This window comes from Melanotaenia boesemani, chromosome 5, assembly GCF_017639745.1.
Source record: "Melanotaenia boesemani isolate fMelBoe1 chromosome 5, fMelBoe1.pri, whole genome shotgun sequence".
Taxonomy (NCBI): Eukaryota; Metazoa; Chordata; class Actinopteri; order Atheriniformes; family Melanotaeniidae; genus Melanotaenia; species Melanotaenia boesemani.
Genome location: NC_055686.1, coordinates 17,024,106 through 17,044,720, shown reverse-complemented (window position 1 = coordinate 17,044,720; position 20,615 = coordinate 17,024,106). Strand labels below are relative to the sequence as shown.

Below are 20,615 nucleotides of genomic sequence, written 5' to 3'. Positions count from 1 at the left end.
TCTGTTCTCAACAGAAAACTGTATAGTATTAACCTTGTCCAGAGACACACGGCAAAACGTAAAGGTTTTCATGGGTCTGTTGGGACCCTAGACTGGAACTGGAACCTTTATTGGTTTGGCTTTACATTTTATACAGTCAGTTGGGCTTAGGTCACATCCCTTTTCACTGCTGCTGGTCTTTGTCTGAATCAGAGATTTGAGTCCCTCTGATTCAAAAGAAAACTCTTTTTAGAGGGCACAAATGATAGCTAACTGGCTATACTGATATTAGCATCAACAGAATGGGGGTATCTGGCATTTTTTTAGTTCTGACACAGCTTTCAGATATCATGGTTGGTTTTGGTTATAAGATGCGCATTTTAAGGTCTATATTTGCTGTTGTCCAAAAAGTCTGATCTGTTCAGGCTTCTGTTGCCAGAAGCCTTTTACCAAGGTAGCCTGCTAGAAGGCTTGCTAATTCATCCCATACCTGTTTTATATCTTAAATATGGATGAAATGATATGGCTTAAACTGATGAATTGACCTGATAAATTACTTTAAATTAATGCCATGTTGCTGTACGTTAATGTGATTGTCTGGAAAGTAGCAAGTGTTTGCTAACATCTCTGTATTAGGAGCTACTTTGCTGTATTTGATCATTTCAGTGTCATCTCTGTCGCCTTCTACTAGTCAAATATTCAATTAGCGCAGCTTTAAACAGAATCTGATCATAGTCAATGACCGACTATACAGAAAACACATTAAAGGCCAATTTAACATCTATGTAATAGGTACGTCCGCTTCAAGCATTGCTATACGTCACCACCCTTATACTTCCTTGTGTCTTCTACGTTGCCATGGTTATTAGGTCAATTCATCCACTAGTGGGCAGTGCTGAGTTCAGAGTTCACTTCCGCATTCTGACTTCAGTTTTGGACACCAGTTGGTGGCAGTAAAAAGCTGTTTGCAACTGTCCAACACACCTTTCTTTAAAAGCTCCTGCCATCTCTCTCTTGTTGTCCTTATCGTCTTGTTGTTCTTCCACCTCCTCCTGTTTCTCTTCTTCTTATCTGATTCGTTCCTTTTGCTGGTCACACATCAGCTATACTGCTCAACATTGACCCTGCAGTTTCCATTTTCAGGTCTGTTTGCCGTGCCAAGCGAAGGATTCACAAGACCCACAAAAATGGACCAACTACGAGTGTGAACGGCACAAGAGACAGACGAAAGTGCCTGTCCTTCTGTGTATCTGTCTTCCAGCACAAATGGGGTCTTAAAGCAACATGTTTTCACACGAAGAAAGTTAACATACATGCTGAGGTAAGCAATGCTGTTGTAAAATGTCAAACAGTAGAAAGTTGCAAGCATCCAGCTTTTTTATCTTTTTACAATATTTGACACATTTTCAATATGTTGGAAAAAGATAAACTGAAGAAATATTTAAGGCAGATCTTATCCGGTCAGTGGGGTCACACAGACACACACACATATTTGTTCATACCTAACAGCCCCCATTTCAGCTATCAAACCCCTGTATACTTTGAATCAGGAATTTCTCAAGCTAGTACCCTTCAAATCTGTTTATGGATGCTGACATTGGTGAAGTTCTGCAGAACATGCATACCATAGTCTAATGAATATGGGTTAAATTACAAAGGCATATTAGGCCTTAGCTGCATAAGACAGATCTATTCCATCGAAGCAGCTTCCACTGGGGCTGCCAGGAAAAACACTTTCCTTCAGAAAGAACAATTCATCTGTGGCTGGTTTGTGGGATAGGGATAAGGATGCTAGGGAGGTCAGTCTTATTGCCCACCGATTGACCCTGGTACAAAACCATGAAAAGAATACACTTTGGAGTCTGAAACCTGCCTCCTGGGTTACTTGCTAATTAAGCTGCGTTTATTTTGGGTTAGAATCAAACTGAATATTGAACCTAGAACTAACATAGTAGAGCCACAGGCACACAAAGACTGAAAGCAGCTGAGTAGTGAAATTAAACAAATGTGGCTCCTCTTCTGCAGATCATGTGCATATCACCATGATTGAGTTTTTCGGTTCTGTCAGTTAATAAAATACTTAAGACAGTTTTTTTAATATCTATTTTACTTGATGATTTCGTTATTGATCCTAAATAAAAGTCATTCTAGACTCTGGTGTCTTTGTTACATACCTGTTCTCTCTCAAGCTTCTGTTCAAAAGAGACAGATGTACATTTTCCAACAAAGAACACAATGTTATGTTATAACCAAACCACCTGTGTGTTGACAGGAAAGCCCATGCTAATTAAAAAATTTGCTTCAAGTCACGCACTATAAATCACACTGCTGCTGGATCACAATCTAAATGCTGAAAGTTATAAAGATAGCTGCTTGTGGTTTCAAACTGCAGTACTGTAAGAATGTACCACAGCATTTAAATTCTTGACCCAAAAGAGTTTTTAAATTGCTTTTCCATGAAGTCTGCAAAGACAAGTTTAAGGCTTATAGAGATAGTTGGTAGTGTTAACATAAACGCGACACAGATGAAAAAAGAATTTCACCGAGGGCACGTCCAGATGGATATTTGATCCTCTTCTTAAACAGACTATAAATTGTCACATAAGCTCTCATAAACTTGCTTGTGAAGGCGAGTTCAAGCAGCTCTTTCATTTCAGAAATGTCACAGTGTATAGTGTTCAAAGTGAGTTGAAGGCTGCTGAATATTCAGTATTTTAAGGTTAAAAGATCATTTACTTGTGAAAGATATGGACTTTTCACCTTTCACAGCACTGCAGAATCCATATGATTAAATTAATGAACACAAACCAGAGGAACCTGAGTGCAGCCAGTTCAATTATACAATCTTCACACAGCATCTTATAAACCTGTATTTGAGCCTATAAAACCGTTCCTAAAGCTTTGATCAGTTTTAACAGAATCCTCTAAAATTGTGCCAGAACCCATCCCATCACAAGGGAATGATGAGTTTTACATCAATGAGCGAGGTGACAGCAGCTCCGCCCTACCTCGCAGCCAATTTGATAAAAAAAATTTGGGTGAGACATTAGTTTGAGAAAACCGCAATGGGCAGGATGCATGTCTCCTCATAGGTGATGACAGGGTGGGAGTAATGCGATAAAAAAAAAGAAGGTTCTCCACCCTCGGACATGCCACATGTGTTAAATGTGTGCGTTTGCATGTGTTGCCCTGTTTCACATCAAGTTAAGTCAGCCTGCAGTCAGATTGCACCTCTTCTGAGGTCTCACAATCATTATTCACTTGTATTCATTACTGAGGTGTAACATAGATGATTTCCCACTGCTCTGGCTTGATGAGATACCTAAACAGACTGGAACAGATTTGCTGGCTGATTTGGCTTTATCTGACACCTTTTACGTGAGCCATATTCCATATAAGATATAAAAAAAATAGACTTGGACTTACCGGGTCTTCTGGCTTTTGGCTGCTGTCATGGAGAGGCTCCTCTGAAAGGTGATCTCGTCGAATTAAAGTGAACTCCCTAATGAAGACTGCATCTCCATCTGAAGCCAAGACAGCAACCTGAAAAAAAAGTAAGTCAATAAATCTACTGATCTGTGAAAAACAAACTGTACCACTGCAGCAACAGGCAATGACTTTGTTTGTTTAGAAGTAAAGCAGTCATTTCAGCCATTTCTCAATTCAGAGAGCAGAACCTAAAAAAGGCGAACCTAAAAAGAAATACTTTAGTAAGAAGATGCTGTAGTGATGTACACCCACCGGCTACTTTAGTGGGTATACCTGTTCAATTACTTGTTAATCACATGGCAGCACCTCTTGATTTCAGCTGCTACATTTAGATGGTAGGGTCAGAATTTGGCTTAAACAGCATGAAAGCATCCATTCTGATTTCTATGAACAGTTGCTGGTGATGTAACAGTGTTGGTGATATTTTCTTGGCACAATTTGAGCCCCTTAGTACCAATTGAGAATTGTTAAAACACCACAGCCTACCTGAGTACTGCTGCTGACCATATCAATTCCTTTATGACCACAGCCTGCCATCTTCTTATCAGTTAACGTCAGCAGGATAATGCATCATGTCACAAAACTCAAATCATTTCCAACTTTCATCTCCATAACAATAAATCACTGTACTCTAATGGCCTCCACAGTCATCAGATCTCAATCCAACAGAGCATCTTTGGGATGTGGCTGAACAGAGATTTTCATCATGGATGTAAAGCCGACATATCTGACATAACTGTGTGGTGCTATAATGTCAATATGGACCAAAATCTCCAATACAGAATTAGCAAAGTGTACATAATAAAGTGGCCGATAAGTATATGGTCGAATAAAATATTGTGCTTCTTTTTAATAAGATAGTATGTAACTATTAAACTCCAAAACCAAAACAGTGAGGTGGTAAAATAAGCACCATTAAAAGAAAATCCTAGTGTGATATGAGAACTTAAAGGCTTTTGTCCAAAAATGTTAACAACTGTAACTATTGTAGCCAACAATATGTTCAACTTTTACACATTCCACCCACTTCATACAGAAATAACCTTGGCAAAGGTCTGAGAAAAAGTCTGAACTTATGAACGTCTTAATTAACCTCCCATTCCTCACATAACTAAACCTGCATTTTTTTCATACAAATGCAATTGTGAATGTTTCTGAGTGTGCAGCATTTGAAAAAACATCACAGAAATCCTGATCCACTTTGCAGTGTGAGGTTATGTTAGCAGTGTGTTTTCGTAGTAGTGAAGTATGTTTTTCCCCCTATTTTTTGGGTTTCTTCTCTCAGTCACACATCCCCCATAATGAAGCAAACAGTTACAGAATCTGGAGCAATTCTAAGCGCAAGAGATCTGATATCACAAGCCACGTCTTCAAGGGGAGACCATTGGGGAGGAGAGTGGGGAATCTTGGATAGGGCCCATTAGCAGCACAGCAGGACCCGCATTCTCGCGGATGCACAAATTCACAGCACAGGGGCCTTCAGCTGCTCTCCGTGGGTCATAAACACCCTGTAATGAACCGGGTCAACTGCCTACCTCCTGGGCATGTGCCAAAGCAGGAGAGCAGAGCATGGAACGTGGGTTTTGGGCACTTTTTTCTCATCATAGGAGGCGAGGTGATGTTGCTAAGTAACTACAACAAAACTTGCCCCAGCTTTCTGTGGGAAAGACTCCTGGAATGGACTCAAAAAAGACAAATTAAATTTAGTTTAAAGCCCTGCAATCAGCACTGCTTAGCTGTAGTCACTTAGCCTGCTTTGGCTTCTGTAACAAGATGTAAGTCAGCACAATGTTGGCAGCAGCATACTTATACAAGCATATTATGGATGTGCAGATGCGGCAGCTGTTGGGGCACATGTAATGTTTTCCTTAAACTGTTTCTGAAGACGAATCAAAGAAAATATTCTATACACCACATTTAAAGTGGCTGCATGTGGGGTCTGCCAATCAGCAATGAGATGAATGAGTGTCAAGACTCATCTTATACTTGTGAGAAAGTGGTAAAATACACTGTTGGAAATGTGATACAGCAAGTGTTTCTCAACCGTGTCTCAACAATCTTAAAATTGATTGAAATTAAGTGTATTCAGTGCATTTAACAAGGGAAACTAAATAAATGATATGAGAAAGCTTCATGAAAATACAACCTCCTACTGAATGTCTGATTACATTTTAAGATTTCTGTGGACAAGACTAACATTGCAGTGGAGCGTGTCCTCACTGCCATAGATGCTGAAAACGAAATTGTTGCGCAAGCACACGCCAGGGGTAAAGCAAATGTAAGTCAAGCATGCAAACATTAAGGAAGCTTTGCTGATGTGTCAGTCGAGATGTTCTGAAAACAACTTAGAGTGACCAGATGTCTTCATTCAGGGCTAAATTGAGGCCTGGGTAAAATTAACATGTGACTTTTTAAGCCCACCAACTCTCACACACTTTTATTGTCCTCAAGACGAGGCAAATCTGACATCTTTTCTCGTTATTTCGAAAATCTGCATCTGTCCTTCTTAAAAATGTACATGCTGGAATGAAAAAGAGCTACAGGCTAATGGTGCATGAACACTCACTCACTAGAGTTATAAAATCTATAAAACTCATTTCCTTAAGAAAACAAGCTGGCTTTTCAGTGCCAGTGTTAAACATCCTGAACACCCCTGCTGGACTTAAAAAAAATTAGGAACTGGCATGGGATTTGATTTCTCCAAAGAGAGCAAGTATAGAGTTATTTCCAAGAAAAAGTTTACTTATACTGTAAGCATTCAGTTTATGTATTATACCGTAACATGTATACTATGAAAACTAATCTTTCAACTCAGCTGCTGCTTTGGTTACAGTCACACATTCTGCCGCTGGAGGCAGTTTCCTTAAACAACATCTTTTCAGAGTTTGGAGACAACTTGTGGTTTTTAAAAGGGAAATGTTTTCAATGAAGGGTTTGAGTTTCTTAGCAGTTTCTTTTCTGTTATGTTGTTTACTTAATACGGATGTAGTTCATCCTACTTGTTGACTTTTAAACTGTGTTTTGATATAAAGCTAGATGTCCCTCTCCTCATTTAGTCCATCTTACATAAGCTTGTGCCCAGAGAGGGGGAAAAAGGCAGAGTTGTTTTTAGTTCAGAATTTGACTACATTTTCTAAATTCATGTTGAAGACCATTTTCTTCAATTCTAAAACTATTTGTTTACAACAGTAAACACAGTGTGTCATGGCATGTTGAAATGGGATGTTGAAATCATTCCCAACTTTCCTTCTGAAAGTTTTTTTTTTTTTTTTTTGTAGAGCCAGCTAAGTAACCAACTGTCAGATAACCAATTAACAATTGCCAACTGCTTAGATGTGAGATGTCAAAAGAGAAGTATTTGGTGTTTTATATACATTTTTAAATTTATTTTACAATTAAAAAAAATATATAAAATAAAACGTTTGGGGCCTTCTGTTTACCCCATCCCAAAATGTTGAATTATGTTGTCATCAAACCTAAAGAAATCATTAAACTGAGCATACATGATAGCGATATGCATTGACACAATACTGCTTGTCACAATAGCTGGCATTTGGGTTTATTTTAGGGGGATGTGGCAGATGTTAGGAATGCACATATTTAGTTCATTGTGCCACATGTATGTCAATGACACAACTCAAATTGGCATCTTAGTTTCAAATGCCATGTGCCAGGCTCTAATGAAGTGAATGTGTGCTTCAGTGCCACAAAGAGCTAGGGTGAAAGTTTAACAGGGCAACAAGCTGGTGATTCATTAACCTCCAAGGCAAGTTAGATTTCAAAGAGCAAATCACCACCAGGACAGAGGAGAGGAAGTGAACTCAGGGGCAAGTCAAGTCTTCAAACGCAGATAATCAGCAGTAATAACATCTAACCTGATATTATAATTGAGCCTTCCGCTTCTATGGTGCCTGTGAAAAATGACTGACTTGTGCCGTGCTGCAGTAGTCAAGAACATTATATTTCCTGTAGCGCTGCCTTTGATTAGTAAATTTCCATCCAATGTTTAGACAAGGACACCTGTTCAGTACTGACTCCTGCCTGAATGAAACCTAGTAAGAAAATATGTTTTTTGACATCCACTTTAAGTAGGATTTAAGGGCGCTTAAATCCCCTTCAAAGGATGGACTTTTATCATATCCTGCCCCTACAAGCTGATCCTGCATGTTTAAGATTTTTCCCTCCCCACCATCAAGGAGCCTCATGACTATATGAGCACCCATAGTTTAATATTTACTAATTTAAGCCTAAGATTGCCTTTGGGTTTCACAACTAATTTAAGATAAGAGTCATAAAGGCTGTGTCAGAGAGTTGGCATGTCTTACACAACATCCTGCAGTGTGAAAGAGCGGAAAAAAACTCTCCTGATAATGATTTTAACTTAAAAGAAAATCACACTATATGTCTTACAACAGCTCACGACAAAGCTTACTGGGAAAGCAAAATAAAACAGAAACTCTTTTTTCATCACATTCTTTAATTTTTGATGGATTATTTAATTATCTAGAGTTGTTCCTCTGGCAGCTTTTGAAGTTATCTCTTCCATTTTCTTTGCCAGACGTCTTTCTACTTGATATACTACTCTGACTCCCAAGTGCAGTCTGTCCTGTAAACAATTGGAGAAGAGTGGCAAGGAGCTAAACTTGTCAACACTGCTGCAATCTTCAACTCCTACTCCTCCTCTGAAGCCCTGCGAGGAATGAGAAGCTGCAGGGGAGTGAAAAAAAGCCCACCTAAAACTTTTCCTGGCACTGTCATCACATCCCTTTGCGTTCACTGTGTTTCTCTCATATTTTAGCAGTTCATAATGGTGCACGGCGCCTTTCGAATAAAGTACGGGTACTTCACTGACACACCATAAATACAGACGAAGATCAGTTCATTTAAATCCAAACAGAAGAGAAAAGAACAGCAAATACAAAATGTGTATTCTCAATTAGCAGCTAAATTAAGCTTAAAATCAACTTCAAACTAGTGAGTACAGCTAAGCTGGCAGTCTAGCTTTATTTTTACATGGAAGAGCTAATGCTAACATGCTAACAGTCATGATTTGAAGCAATGTTCATTTAGCACTGTAGTAAGCTAACCATGCTATATAAGCTAATGTTGAATTGTGTAAAAAAATACACTAAATACACTTTTTTCCATAAAGTTCAGAATTTTTCTAAAAAAATAAATGTAGCTTCCTTTCCAGTCATGTGTTTTTGTCTTTGTCCATTGGCCTGTTAGCATTGTAAACCTTCAAAACTGCAATTAAGGACTTGGAAGGTTAGGTTTAAAGCCTGTACTGTAAGAATGGAAAAATTGTTCATTTCATGCGGTCGAAAGAACAAGAACAAGGCTTGTTCTGGCTAGAATATTTCATACTTCACAAACAAACCTCCTTGCACTGGGCAGGGGTTTGGGCAGAGTGATATCCATGTCTACACATGCCATACATTGGGCGGGGAGGGGGTCCAGTTTCAGTCCTTGAGGGCCACAATCCTGCAGGCCTTTATTGTTTCCCTGCTCTAACACACCTGACTCAAATTAATGAGTCATTGTGCAGAACGTCATAGGATGCTGGATCCATATATTTGTCACTGCAGGACTGTGACTCAACTTTGGTCCTCTGTTGTACATGATGGGTTGTATAATTTTCATACTTCACAGCCGCCTGAGGCAGTTGTTCCTCAAAACTATCCAATCAACACTGTTGAACTTTTCCCATTAGCAGAGGAGCAGAAATTATAACTTTGGCTTTTCCCACCACGGCCACTTCAAATTTCTGAACGATCACACAACAGTTTGCCAGACAAGAAAAAAAGTTCTGCCCAGATGATTCGTTGAGAAAAATGCTGTGAGGCTTCCAAAACCAAAGATTTGAAAAAAACCATAATGTTGTTTTTTTTCACAGACATTTCTCTGTTCTTGTCTGTACAGGCCTTTAAGGCTGTGCAATGCTAAATGAGAACACCTTATACTGTGGATTTCTTGTTTATTTTCTTATTTAAAATTCTTATTTACTGGTAATTTCATATACTTTAGGTTATTACTTGATTTTTTTACTAATGTGGATTGTTGCCAACAAACGTTTGTTGTACCATTTCTCTCAGTACAATAAAAATGGAGTATCTGAATCTGAATATACTGATGAACAACTTTAAAAGATTCATTGCATAATGCAAAATAAAACATAGTTAAATTGATGAGCTGCTGATAGTACAGTTGTGCTACCCACCATTTTCTTGTATTGCAATGTGGTGAATTGATCTTATTCTTACTAAAGTTTTGGCAATACTAAAACAGTGTACATATATTTTTTTAGCTTACTAAGTGATATAATGTGGACTCTTTTGAAAGCCCCTATCATAGTAAGTCTGTCACTACAAGATGTAAAACTTAATTTTCTGTTTTACATGATGTTGCTTTAAGTTATTCTTAGTGAAAATTAAAATTTTACAAATATCCTATACACTCTATATTCAAATCTCTGCCAAATAGACTAGACTGCATTTTGTCCTTTACAGGTGGTGGTACACGTTATGCATGGTTTTAATAAAAAAAAAAAAAGTATAGTATTGTAACAGAGGAACCCAATGCAAATTGTTAAGGAACAAATACAAAAATTAAATGAACCTCAACTTCTGTTCTTCTTTTTGCTGAATGTGCTAACACTTGAGCATAACTGTTCAAAAAGGGATACTTTAAATATAAACATTTAAATCAAAATGCAAACTTAACACACAAAGAAATAAATCTGAAACAAGGCAGACTCCAGTCCAAATTGGGTATAAAATACACAATTCACAGGAGAATATTGATTTACATTTATAGCAACGAGCAATTTGGAGTAGTCAGTTTTTGGACAGAAGGATTCTGCAGCAGCTGGAGAAAATCCACATGCATCCAGATGACCGAAAATCAGACTTTTCATGCCATCACTCTTTCAGTGTGTTATTTCCACATGGGAAGAATAGCAGAAACCCTTCCTGCACATGTCGTGCAGTCAGATGCAATCAGCTGGCTGTCACTCTATAGGTAATAAAAATAAAATAGGTAATCCCCTTGTCTAAAGTCTTTTTATATGTACAATAGCTTTACTGTTGGGGAGACTATGTGTTGAGCTACCTGCTAATAAAATGACCAACGCCCATGTATAGCGATATGACATAAACAGAGGATCATACAGACGTCAGAATATTTTATGTCACAACAATAAATTTTATTGGTCCTTGGTCCTTTATCCTCTATAAATGCAAGACTATGACCACTGAGCACTTGGCTTGCAGCAACACAGTTTTACTTTAGTAGCTGTATGACAGACTGTGCAGTCACCTTTAAACAACAGATAAAGAAGGGTTGGATGTGAGGGATTTATTTTTGCTAGGGACAAGCCATGGCTGTGGAATTGATCACATCACCTGAAAATGACAGCTGCCCATCTTTTCCTTACAAATATTCCCAAAAATATCAACATGTGAGGAAAAGGAGCTCAAAAGACTTTTACCCTCCACTGATGGCCTTTGTAAGGAGTACTCTGCAGATCAGAAGGATGATCATGGAAATAAAAACTCATTGGACCTTTGGGAGAACAGGTTTGCCTTGATGATCTTCAAGTTAGCAAGCAAAAAGAAAGAGGTGAGAGATACACTTTCACACAACTTCTCATTATTATCACAAAACCTGATGCAACATTTAAATAATGTCAGACACCTCAGACTTAGCTTTTAATGTAAAATAGTTTCATGTTATAAATCAAACATTTTCTTTTAATTGATTTCATTTTGTACGTTGTGAATATATGTAGTCCTGAAGGCTGGAAATGTTCTGAAAAATGTTCATGATGCAAGTTAGATGGGATGGTTTATTATTACATCATAACAGAGCTATTAAAAAATTCCCATATCCTTAATTATCAATGCAGATGCAAGAAAGTCATTTACAAGCATAAGGAAGGATGTGTGAGTGACGCAGGCTGTAAACCTTAAAGTTTCCACAATGAAGAACAGTGACACCATGGTTGGACTTAAACCTGCCATATAGTCTATATTTAGCCTGATGATTTCTTTTTATCTCTTTAGGTATTTGGTTTCTCATCTAATGGGGAGCATTCAACAGGACATCCAGCCACTCTACAATGTGTTATTAGCACTGCCACTGAGACTGTCAGTTTTTCTGGTTCTTCACAGATGCCAAGCTGTCAAGTCAGCTTAAAAAGAAAATATGTCCTGCATGTCTTTCCTCTGCCCTTGGCTTCTGATTGGACATCCCAGAAACACATCAAAAGTGTTCATGAGGCAACACAAAAAACTGTATATCTGAAATAAAAAGTTGTATATGTTCTTAAAAAAAAGGCGGATTATTTTAATGTTTATGAATATGTAAATTAATGTGTTCTAACTTATTTAATCAATGGATTTGAAAGTTTTTGTCTATGGTTTGATTACTGATATTAGTTTTCCATTTTCTTCTTGTAATTTTTTAGTAATGACACAGCAACAGAGGCTGAGCCAAACAGGGATTTTAAGTAATTCTTTAAAAATATTTTATTCATAGCTAAAGTCAGGAGCTGGAATCACAGGGTGAAATGAGTAAATACTGATGCAGAAAAATGAAAGGAGATAGCCTTGCTGTCACTCCAAAACTCCCCTCTATAAATGTCACTTATGAATATGATGCATCTTAGTTAATTTTGAACAAGTTATGTAATCAGTGTGTTTATACATGTTACATATGATGTTACAAGAATACATGTAAACAAGTTATTCCAACTTAAATTTAGTTGAGCTTCTCAAAGTTGTGCTAACACACTTAGATGATGTAAGTGTAATTTTTTCTACATGTATGTATTTATCTGTCCAATAGGGCTCAAACTGTGCATGCTTCAAAGCTCCTATGAAGGGCTTGGACCTGAATAGAAGCTGGTAACTACAGAATATTAAAAGTGAATTTCACCTACAAAAGAAAAAAGAAAGTTTGAATGAAACAGTCAAAGCTGTAAAAGTCTCTAATTCGCAGCTTGACATGGCACCAATTTGCTGCCATATAAAATGTTTGCTGATGTTTTTTTGTCTGTAGTATCATCACATACAGACAGGAAATTATATAAAAGAACACATACATAGATATATCCATGTTTATCAAAAGGAATTAACCAAACTGGTAAAGACATCGATTAGGATACCTCTGGCTGACCTTCTTTTGGAGGTTTTTTTGGGACACATCCAACTGGGAGGAGACCCCAGGTCAGAATGTGCTTTTCGGATTATATATGGCCTCTGTCATTGGAGAGAGGGATGTATGGGTCTCCCTGCTGGGCCTCCTACCTCCATGTACTGACCTCTCATAAGTGGAAGAAAATGAAGTATTGTACATACATATGTTTATTGTACCATTTTTCATATTACATTTGTTTATGCTGTAATATATTTAACCAATTCTGGTTCAGTATTTTGGTACTACACTGATGTGTCATTCTGCTTCATAAAATACATAAAAGAAGTGAAAGAATTTGTTCCCCAACTTTGTATTTACTTCATGAATTGGATTAGAGGAAGGATGACCTAAACACAGTCGGAGGATAATGATTCTTAATGGAATATTGAACATGGGAGAATTAAGGTCTCAGAGGGCATTTAATCTAGAAAACATGAGTGTTTAATTTTTTTTAATTTTTTTAAATAGTTTTAAATAGTTTTGCGATCCACTAACATTGTCTCATAGTTCCTCAGCATAAGGCAACAGGATAACTCATCACCAGGTCACCAGTGATCATTTTACACCATAGCTGTCCACAGACATTTCTTTCCAACTATCCAATGGCTTTTACAAGAGTCCCTTCCTACCACAAAATATCAAACTGCAATGTAAACACAAACCAAACACAGTAATACTCACATCGGCTGTGCTTTTACTACAAATCATAACTCATCACCCCTCAAACTGGCCACAAGCTGAGTGCAACCTGAGCGCTTGACCCCTCCAACTGTGCAACAATAACAAGTAGCATATTTCTTGCTAAGCATACAGGTTAGTCCACCTGCTGACCATGTGTGAAGGTTCAACGTAAGCTTAAACTGTAGTGTGGGGCTAATTATGTCATTGTCCAGGGACTCCTGGTTTGCAGTGCATTGGGTACACATCGAGTTACTAAATCCAGAATATATTAGCAAGCAGGGTTTCATTCTAAGGCAGAAACAACTACACTGCTAATATAATGTCTGCACATGATTTTAAGCTCTTTCCTTTGCTCAGGCCACAACCACTATTACATTTAATGCAGACATTCTTCAAAAGAGCTCTAACAGCACAAAGAACAACTTGTAGTGCCATTAACGCAACATGCTTTGAGACAGCAAAACCTAATGTGTGCTTATTTAATTATTCTGCATGATTCTCCCTAATAATTGGATAGTAACTAAATAGGATCTCTCAGCAGCAGTGGTTAAGCTGTTGATGTGACAAATGAAATCAGCATTGTACAAAGATCTTCACAACTGGTGAAAGAAAGCACATGGGCCAGGCAGCTGCACATAAAATGCCATTTTTGATTTACTGTTTTAGACCTCCTTGGAGAGCTGGTTAGCAGGTTTTCTCTCTTTGCAGATAGCTGCTTGGAATAACATAAACAACTTTAGATTTAAAGATCTGCAAATTAGCCAGAAGGAAAACATTAATTTAACCACCACAGAAGCCAAAGAGCTAATATAAAGCAATAAATTATCAAATGAAATAGCTAAAATTTGATCATTTCTGCTAGCATTTAAATCACAATTTGATGCAGAATTAAACTTCCCTTTGTGGTTTTCAAGCCTTATTATCTTAATATGACTAATGATAAAAAAAAAAGTGTAATGTGGAGATGAGGCCTGAGTCTGTGTTGTTCTGCTTTTGAGAGGATTTTAGTCTTTCCTGATTGTCAAAATGCATTAAACTGATTAATGCAGCTTTTAATTAAGACTATGACTGGTACAATAGGGAAATAACATCTAAATCTGTGCCAGAACAAAAGTTCAAGTATGACAAAGCCACCACTGACCCTGATGGTCTTATTGTATTTACCAGCTGCAGGAAACATGGCAGGCCTTGCGGGTTCCCATAAAGATACCAGTGTGACCCGTGAGAGGAGAAACATTTCTGAACTAATCACATTTCCTGAAAGTTTTCCAGCAGCGAACAAAGTTCTGTGTCATGCACAGAAGGACTTCAATGTTGAGCATCCATAAAAAATGGAAGCAGTAGCAAAGAGATGATGGCATTAAATTAGACCAAAGTCATTTTCAGACATAATGCTGGAAAATGTCAGGATAACCAGATCCGGACTCTCTTTGCAATTCCGTGTTTAAATATGTAATTTTTACGAGGAGATTCTCCAAATGAGACACATTCTTACAAGAGGAAATTGACTTTGGTGGTAAAAAAGTGCAGAGGAGCCATGGCATGATGCAAAAACCACAATATTTTGATTATAGTACATAGAGAATTGCAAGTGCAGCTCCCTGGTTATTTATAATGATAACTTTGTGACCACCAGCAGAGACCTTTAGCATGCAGTTTGCAGCCAAGTGTGAATCAGCCATGATGAGAACTAACATTACAAAATCCAAAGCCATGTTCATCAGTCAGAAAAGGCTGGATTGCCTTTATGTTGGGGGTGAGTTGATGTCTCAAGTTGAGTATTTAAGTATATTGGGGTCTTGTTCACAAAATAAAACAGGAGATTAACAGTTGGATTAAAGAACTTATTAAGTGGTATACATTTAAGAGAAAGTTGTAAAGTGAAGATTGTGATTTACCTCTTGATCTACATCCAGATCCTTGAAAACTCGCCAAACTCTTAGTTGTAATGTGCAAAATGCAGTCATCTGTTTCTCTTTGAAGAGATCCATCAAAAGGAACAAGATGAGGTGATTCAGACATCTGGTCAGGATACCTTCCATACATTCCAGGAGAGGTGCTTCAACCCACTGAAGAGATTACACTTTATAGATGGCTTGGAAAATCCATAGCATCCTTGAGAAAGTTGAAAGACGGAGTACTGGAGATCTCTGCACAGACTGTTGCCCTCATGACATTAACCCAGCTAAGTGGCAGAAGATGAATGGATATACGAGTAGATGGTCTGTTTGGCTGTAACTGATACGCAAAAGATTCAAAGAGAAGAATATGATGTAGTATCTGTCATCATTAAAGCAAAGTAGCACCGCACAAGAAGCCTGGCCTGCCGAATGTTGTGGACAATTGTGTTTTGTAATGAAGCCCGCTCTCAAGACATTCTCACACACACATATGAGTAGTTCTCATAACATAAGAAAGAAAGAAAAAAGAATTTAGAAACGCTTTCCTTGATTTTTGATAACATTTCAGACTGTTTCAATCATATATGATTAGAAGAGAAATTTTAATAAGATCCATTTGTTTAAATAACCAGCTTTTTAAATAGGGCATAGAATATTATAACATAGTTATAGTTATAGTAATCAATTGGACTATAATTAAGATGGATTATAATTGAATTACAAAGAATTGGACTGATTTGGATTATAATGGTTTTGGATTGGACTTTATCTTGCAAAGTGCTTTGGTGAGATGACGTTTGTCATGAATTGGGGCTAAAAAAGTTAATATGAACTGAATTGAATTGGTCAAGTTGCTGGTACACCTATTGAGTGAGAGAAAAAATGATGCTGTGATACAATAGCTCCTCCTAGACATCCACTGATGCAGCTTGCGTCTTCCATCATGCTGACTTAAAGACAATAAAGCCACTTGTTTTTCCACCAACAGTCCGAGATGGATGACTTTGACCGTTTTTATAGTATATTACCCGATGTGAAACAGACAAAAGAACTATGAGAGTGTGAAACTCAAGCAAGAAAAGGTAAAAAAACCAGGATCAAATCACATTTTTAATAGGAGGGAATACTAAAATCATCTGTCTTCCACTTTGTTGTCTTACTGGCCTTTGGCTCAAAAACAGATTGACCAAATCCATCATGTCGATTCCCACCGAGAGGAGCATTTTAATGTTATGAATTACAGTAGGGAGAGCAAGGATAAGTGGATCTGGGCAGATAGGCGATTACATCCTTGTCCAGGCTGAATCAGGGTAAAATGAATGGCTCGGGAACATATTAAAGACTCCATATCTGTGACTGATTTGCTTGGCTTTACATTCCATGTAGTATGATGAATGCTGTTGATACAAGGTGTCATAAATTTATCACTGAAAACCATCAATACTCTGCAGGGAGTGTACGGCAGCTGGGTGACAGCTCTACCTCTTTGCCTTTGTTAGTCTCATCAGTTCAACAGCCCATCTGCTTATCTGTCTGATGGTGTTAAGCACTCATGACGCCAACTTTATCAGTGATGGAGCTGTGTAGTGGTGTTCCGATCGATCGGACACCGATCATTATCGGCCGATATCCGTAAAAAAGTATGTGATCGGTGTTCGCCGATCAATGCCTTTTGTTGCCGATCACAAAATCTGACCACCTATATTTCATACTCTGCAACCTGCAGAAGCGCTGCGGGCAGTGTCATAGCTCCCGCTTTCCTCCACAATTTGCATGCGTGCGGTTGCAAATCCAAAGCAAACATGTCTGCCGTGTGGAAGTTTTACACTGTGTGTGAGAATGATGTAAAGTTTGCATCCTGCAACACGTGCAACGCAAAAGTACCTCGCGGGGGAAGTACGTCAAAATCATTCAATAAAACGAATCTAATACGGCATTTAAAGAACAAACACTTGACGGAGTACGCTGAATTTTCGAGGCTCACTGCACAGAATGAAAGGAAGACGCTGGTGCAGCCAGAGCGCAGCTAGCGCAGCCAACAGTTACCAACACTCGTCCGTATGAGCGTGACAGTCAAGCAAATAACCACAAAAATAATTCAGTTAATCGGCCTTGACGACCAACCGTTCTCAGTGGTGGAGGACGCCTCTTTTACTTGGCTTTTTGTTTTTAGCAATATTAAGATTTTGTTTTACTTTCTTATTTAGCCTTATGAGAGCCTTATGTGTTTTCAGTCTGTTAAAATATAGTACTACTGATTACTGAAAGATAGAGCATTGTACTATGTACATGTTATTGTCTAAATTAGGGGGATTTTATGGTTCCTTTTCCACATCAAATAGTCGGCAGTGCTTATAAGAAAATTACAGCCAATCCATGTGATTATCGGTGATCGGCAGTGATCGGCACTCATGGGTGATCGGTATCGGAATCGGCAACAAAAAACCTGATCGGAGCATCCCTAGAGCTGTGTGTGGGGACGAATGTGTAAACATAGGGCCGCCCGCCATGACCATAGCAGCTACAGAGATGGATGGCACAGCAGTGTGTTTGAGAGACCCATAACTAAGTAGTGGATTTCAGTTCATAGTTTCATTCAAAAACATACACAACCCTGCGTGCACAAACACACACACACACAACCATCTGTCCTCCTTCATCATAGCAATTCGTAGAAGGATTACAATAGACAGCTGGGTGGCACAATTACAATACAATGTTCCACACATGGCAGGCCAACGAGTTCACTGTTTAGTACAAATGTGCTGCTGCAAGACTGATTTAAAACACCAGGGATATTTCACACATAAAGGTGACTGTCACCACATGATTGATGATAACAGTTTAAATGGGCTGTTGTGTTGGCGCCACAGAAAGTCTCTCAATTTTCCGTTCAGGTCTTAGTCTGTAGCTGCTCACAGAGAAAAGGGATCAGTTTCATTTGAGAGCTGAAATATTTGTAAATGTTTAAGTACATTTTGAAATGTTTTTTGCATATCGTTCATTAATATTATATATATATATATAATATATAATAAAATAATCTAAATCGGCTTAATACAATATCAAGTGACTAAATGAGTTTGTTAGCTGAGCAAAAACAAACAGCTTGCACCCAAACATTGTACAATGAAATATTTTACTAAACAATATAATTTTATTATACAGTCTCACAGAGATGGAGAGATAGACATGAAGCTGCACTGAGGAAAAGGGGAGGTTTCTGGGGATCTGACATTGCCTGAGCATACAGGAGCAGCAACACATTCATGTGTTTTTATGTTAGAAGGAAGCACAAAATGGAAACAAGTGGTGGTTTACCATTACTAAACGTTTTATGTGTCAATATTTAAATATTCAGTTATATATAGAGTTTAAATTACATGTATAGCATTGTGTTTTGAGCAGGAGTACAAGAAAACTGTAAAATATATACTGAATGTACAGTATAAAATCTTCAAAAAAATATTCAGCTTGGTATTGTATTAAATGTTTGAAGGCCAATGACTAAGCAGCAGTGATCAAATCTTATCTTAATGTATTGCTATTCAAGTTAACTTATCATTGTAAGCGTCTGCAACACTGTCAACAGAAAAGTCCCTAACAACATGACAAACATAAACCTGGAAAGCTGTTGGTCTAAATGAGCACACATCACTAAATAAATCAAACCTTGGAGGGGCTCAGCCAGGTGCTGCAGAAGTTCCCCAGTGCTAGTAAAATAGTAGCCAGAAAGAAATTCTAATCTGTTAAAGAGCCAGTCTTTATACTGCAGTAAAAGCCAACAAATTTGTTCCACAGAGTTTCTCAAAATGCTTTCACCAACATCGTGAAAGCTCTGGTCTTCTCCAAAGTGCCGTATGTGGTTACAATTGGATTACTGTTGCATTCCTGCTCCCAAATTAAGCCCCTCATTTGAGGACATGCCCCACCATCTAACAATCTTAATTTCCATATTTTGTAGAATTCTCAAGTCCTGATCTCATCTGGCTGGCAGCAAGGCAAATAATAAAGCGCTGCCCCGCCTGTTGCGTGGCATCTTTAAGTATTCAGATCCATAATCCACCCTCCATTCTTTAATTGTGTATGACGGTGTTGGAAGCCAGCTGAACTGGGCACAATGTGGAAAGAATGTTGGATGTTAACCAGTGAGCTGAGATTTCTGCCAGTTACATAGTAAACTTATTTTCAGTTGCTTTTTCTTTAGCATGTGTGCATGATGGTGGGTGAATCCTTCATCAATCAGGAGCTTCAGCCACAGGAATGATTTAAAGCTGACTTTAAAGATTAAAAAAAACAGAAGATTTTAATCCCCACACTCATATTACAACCCACTGTGAACTTTCTTTGAGAATTGGTCCGGTGTTCAAGTTTTAATGGCCTTCAAACTCTGTAGCCCGATAGCAATTTCTTACAAGCTCATAAAGCTATCACTGAGTTTATTACATTGAGTCTCTGCCTCCCTTTTTAATGACTTACTGGGGAATCATTCTAGATACTGATCAATTCAATAAGTGCAAGTTTTTTTCTAAAACAGAAGAGCCTCCATGAAAATAGTCATTCTACTTCATTTTATGTACATTTTATCTTCAGTTTTCAATAAATAATAAAATTGTAATTTTCCTTACCACTCATTAATCGACAGTGAAGTCTAACATGAAGAAAACAACAGCCTCACCCATAATTCTGTACATTATCAAATCATTCCAGCAGCCACAGCTTTACTCTAGTCTTCTGATACCTTTTATAATTTCTTCAATTTGGCTGAGACACTAAAGAGAGACAGACGCTTTTCTCTGGATGCTTTGGCTCACTGTTGTATCAGCAGGTAAAGCACTGACATGTGTTCTTCAAGCAAAGATTCCTCCCTCTCTTATAGCCTACCTCCTCTTCTCTGTTGCTGATAAACATCCCCACAGCATGGTGCTGCCACCACCATGCTTTGATGCAGGGATAGTATCAGCAAAATTATGTTTTTTTTTCCATAAGAAATAATGCTTGGACTTAGTGTTGGGCATTTTGGCAAAAAAAAAAAAAACATTGTTAATGCATTTTTTTCTATGTTGATCAGTCTCAAGCTTGATTATTATATAGTCTGTCAATACTGTCAATTTTTAAAGTAGTGACTAATAATGACTGCAAGAGGCATTGTGTATTTTGCTATGAAAATAAAAAAAAACAGCTGTTTTAATCCCTTTTGCTTTATCAGACAAATTAGTTGTGTTTCCTTTGTGGTGTTCACCAACCAATGTTTGTAGACTATTAATCTAATCTTGGGTTTTGTTGGTAGCCAGTTTAGAAATGCATTTCTGCCATCCAGTTGACTGGAGTGTGCTGACACATAGGGCTGGGCAATATATCTAGATT

At 37.9% G+C, this 20,615-nt stretch overlaps 1 protein-coding gene across 4 annotated transcripts in view; it reads right to left on the bottom strand.

Moving 5' to 3' along the window:
* Window positions 1-20,615, bottom strand: part of adamtsl3 (ADAMTS-like 3) — a 116,987-nt gene that overhangs the window by 66,226 nt on the left and 30,146 nt on the right. For all 4 annotated transcript variants that reach the window (XM_041985085.1, XM_041985087.1, XM_041985086.1 and 1 more), the window contains exon 2: window positions 3,406-3,522. In XM_041985085.1, coding sequence (XP_041841019.1) covers window positions 3,406-3,522 — 117 coding nt within the window. The remainder of the gene's footprint in view (window positions 1-3,405; window positions 3,523-20,615) is intronic.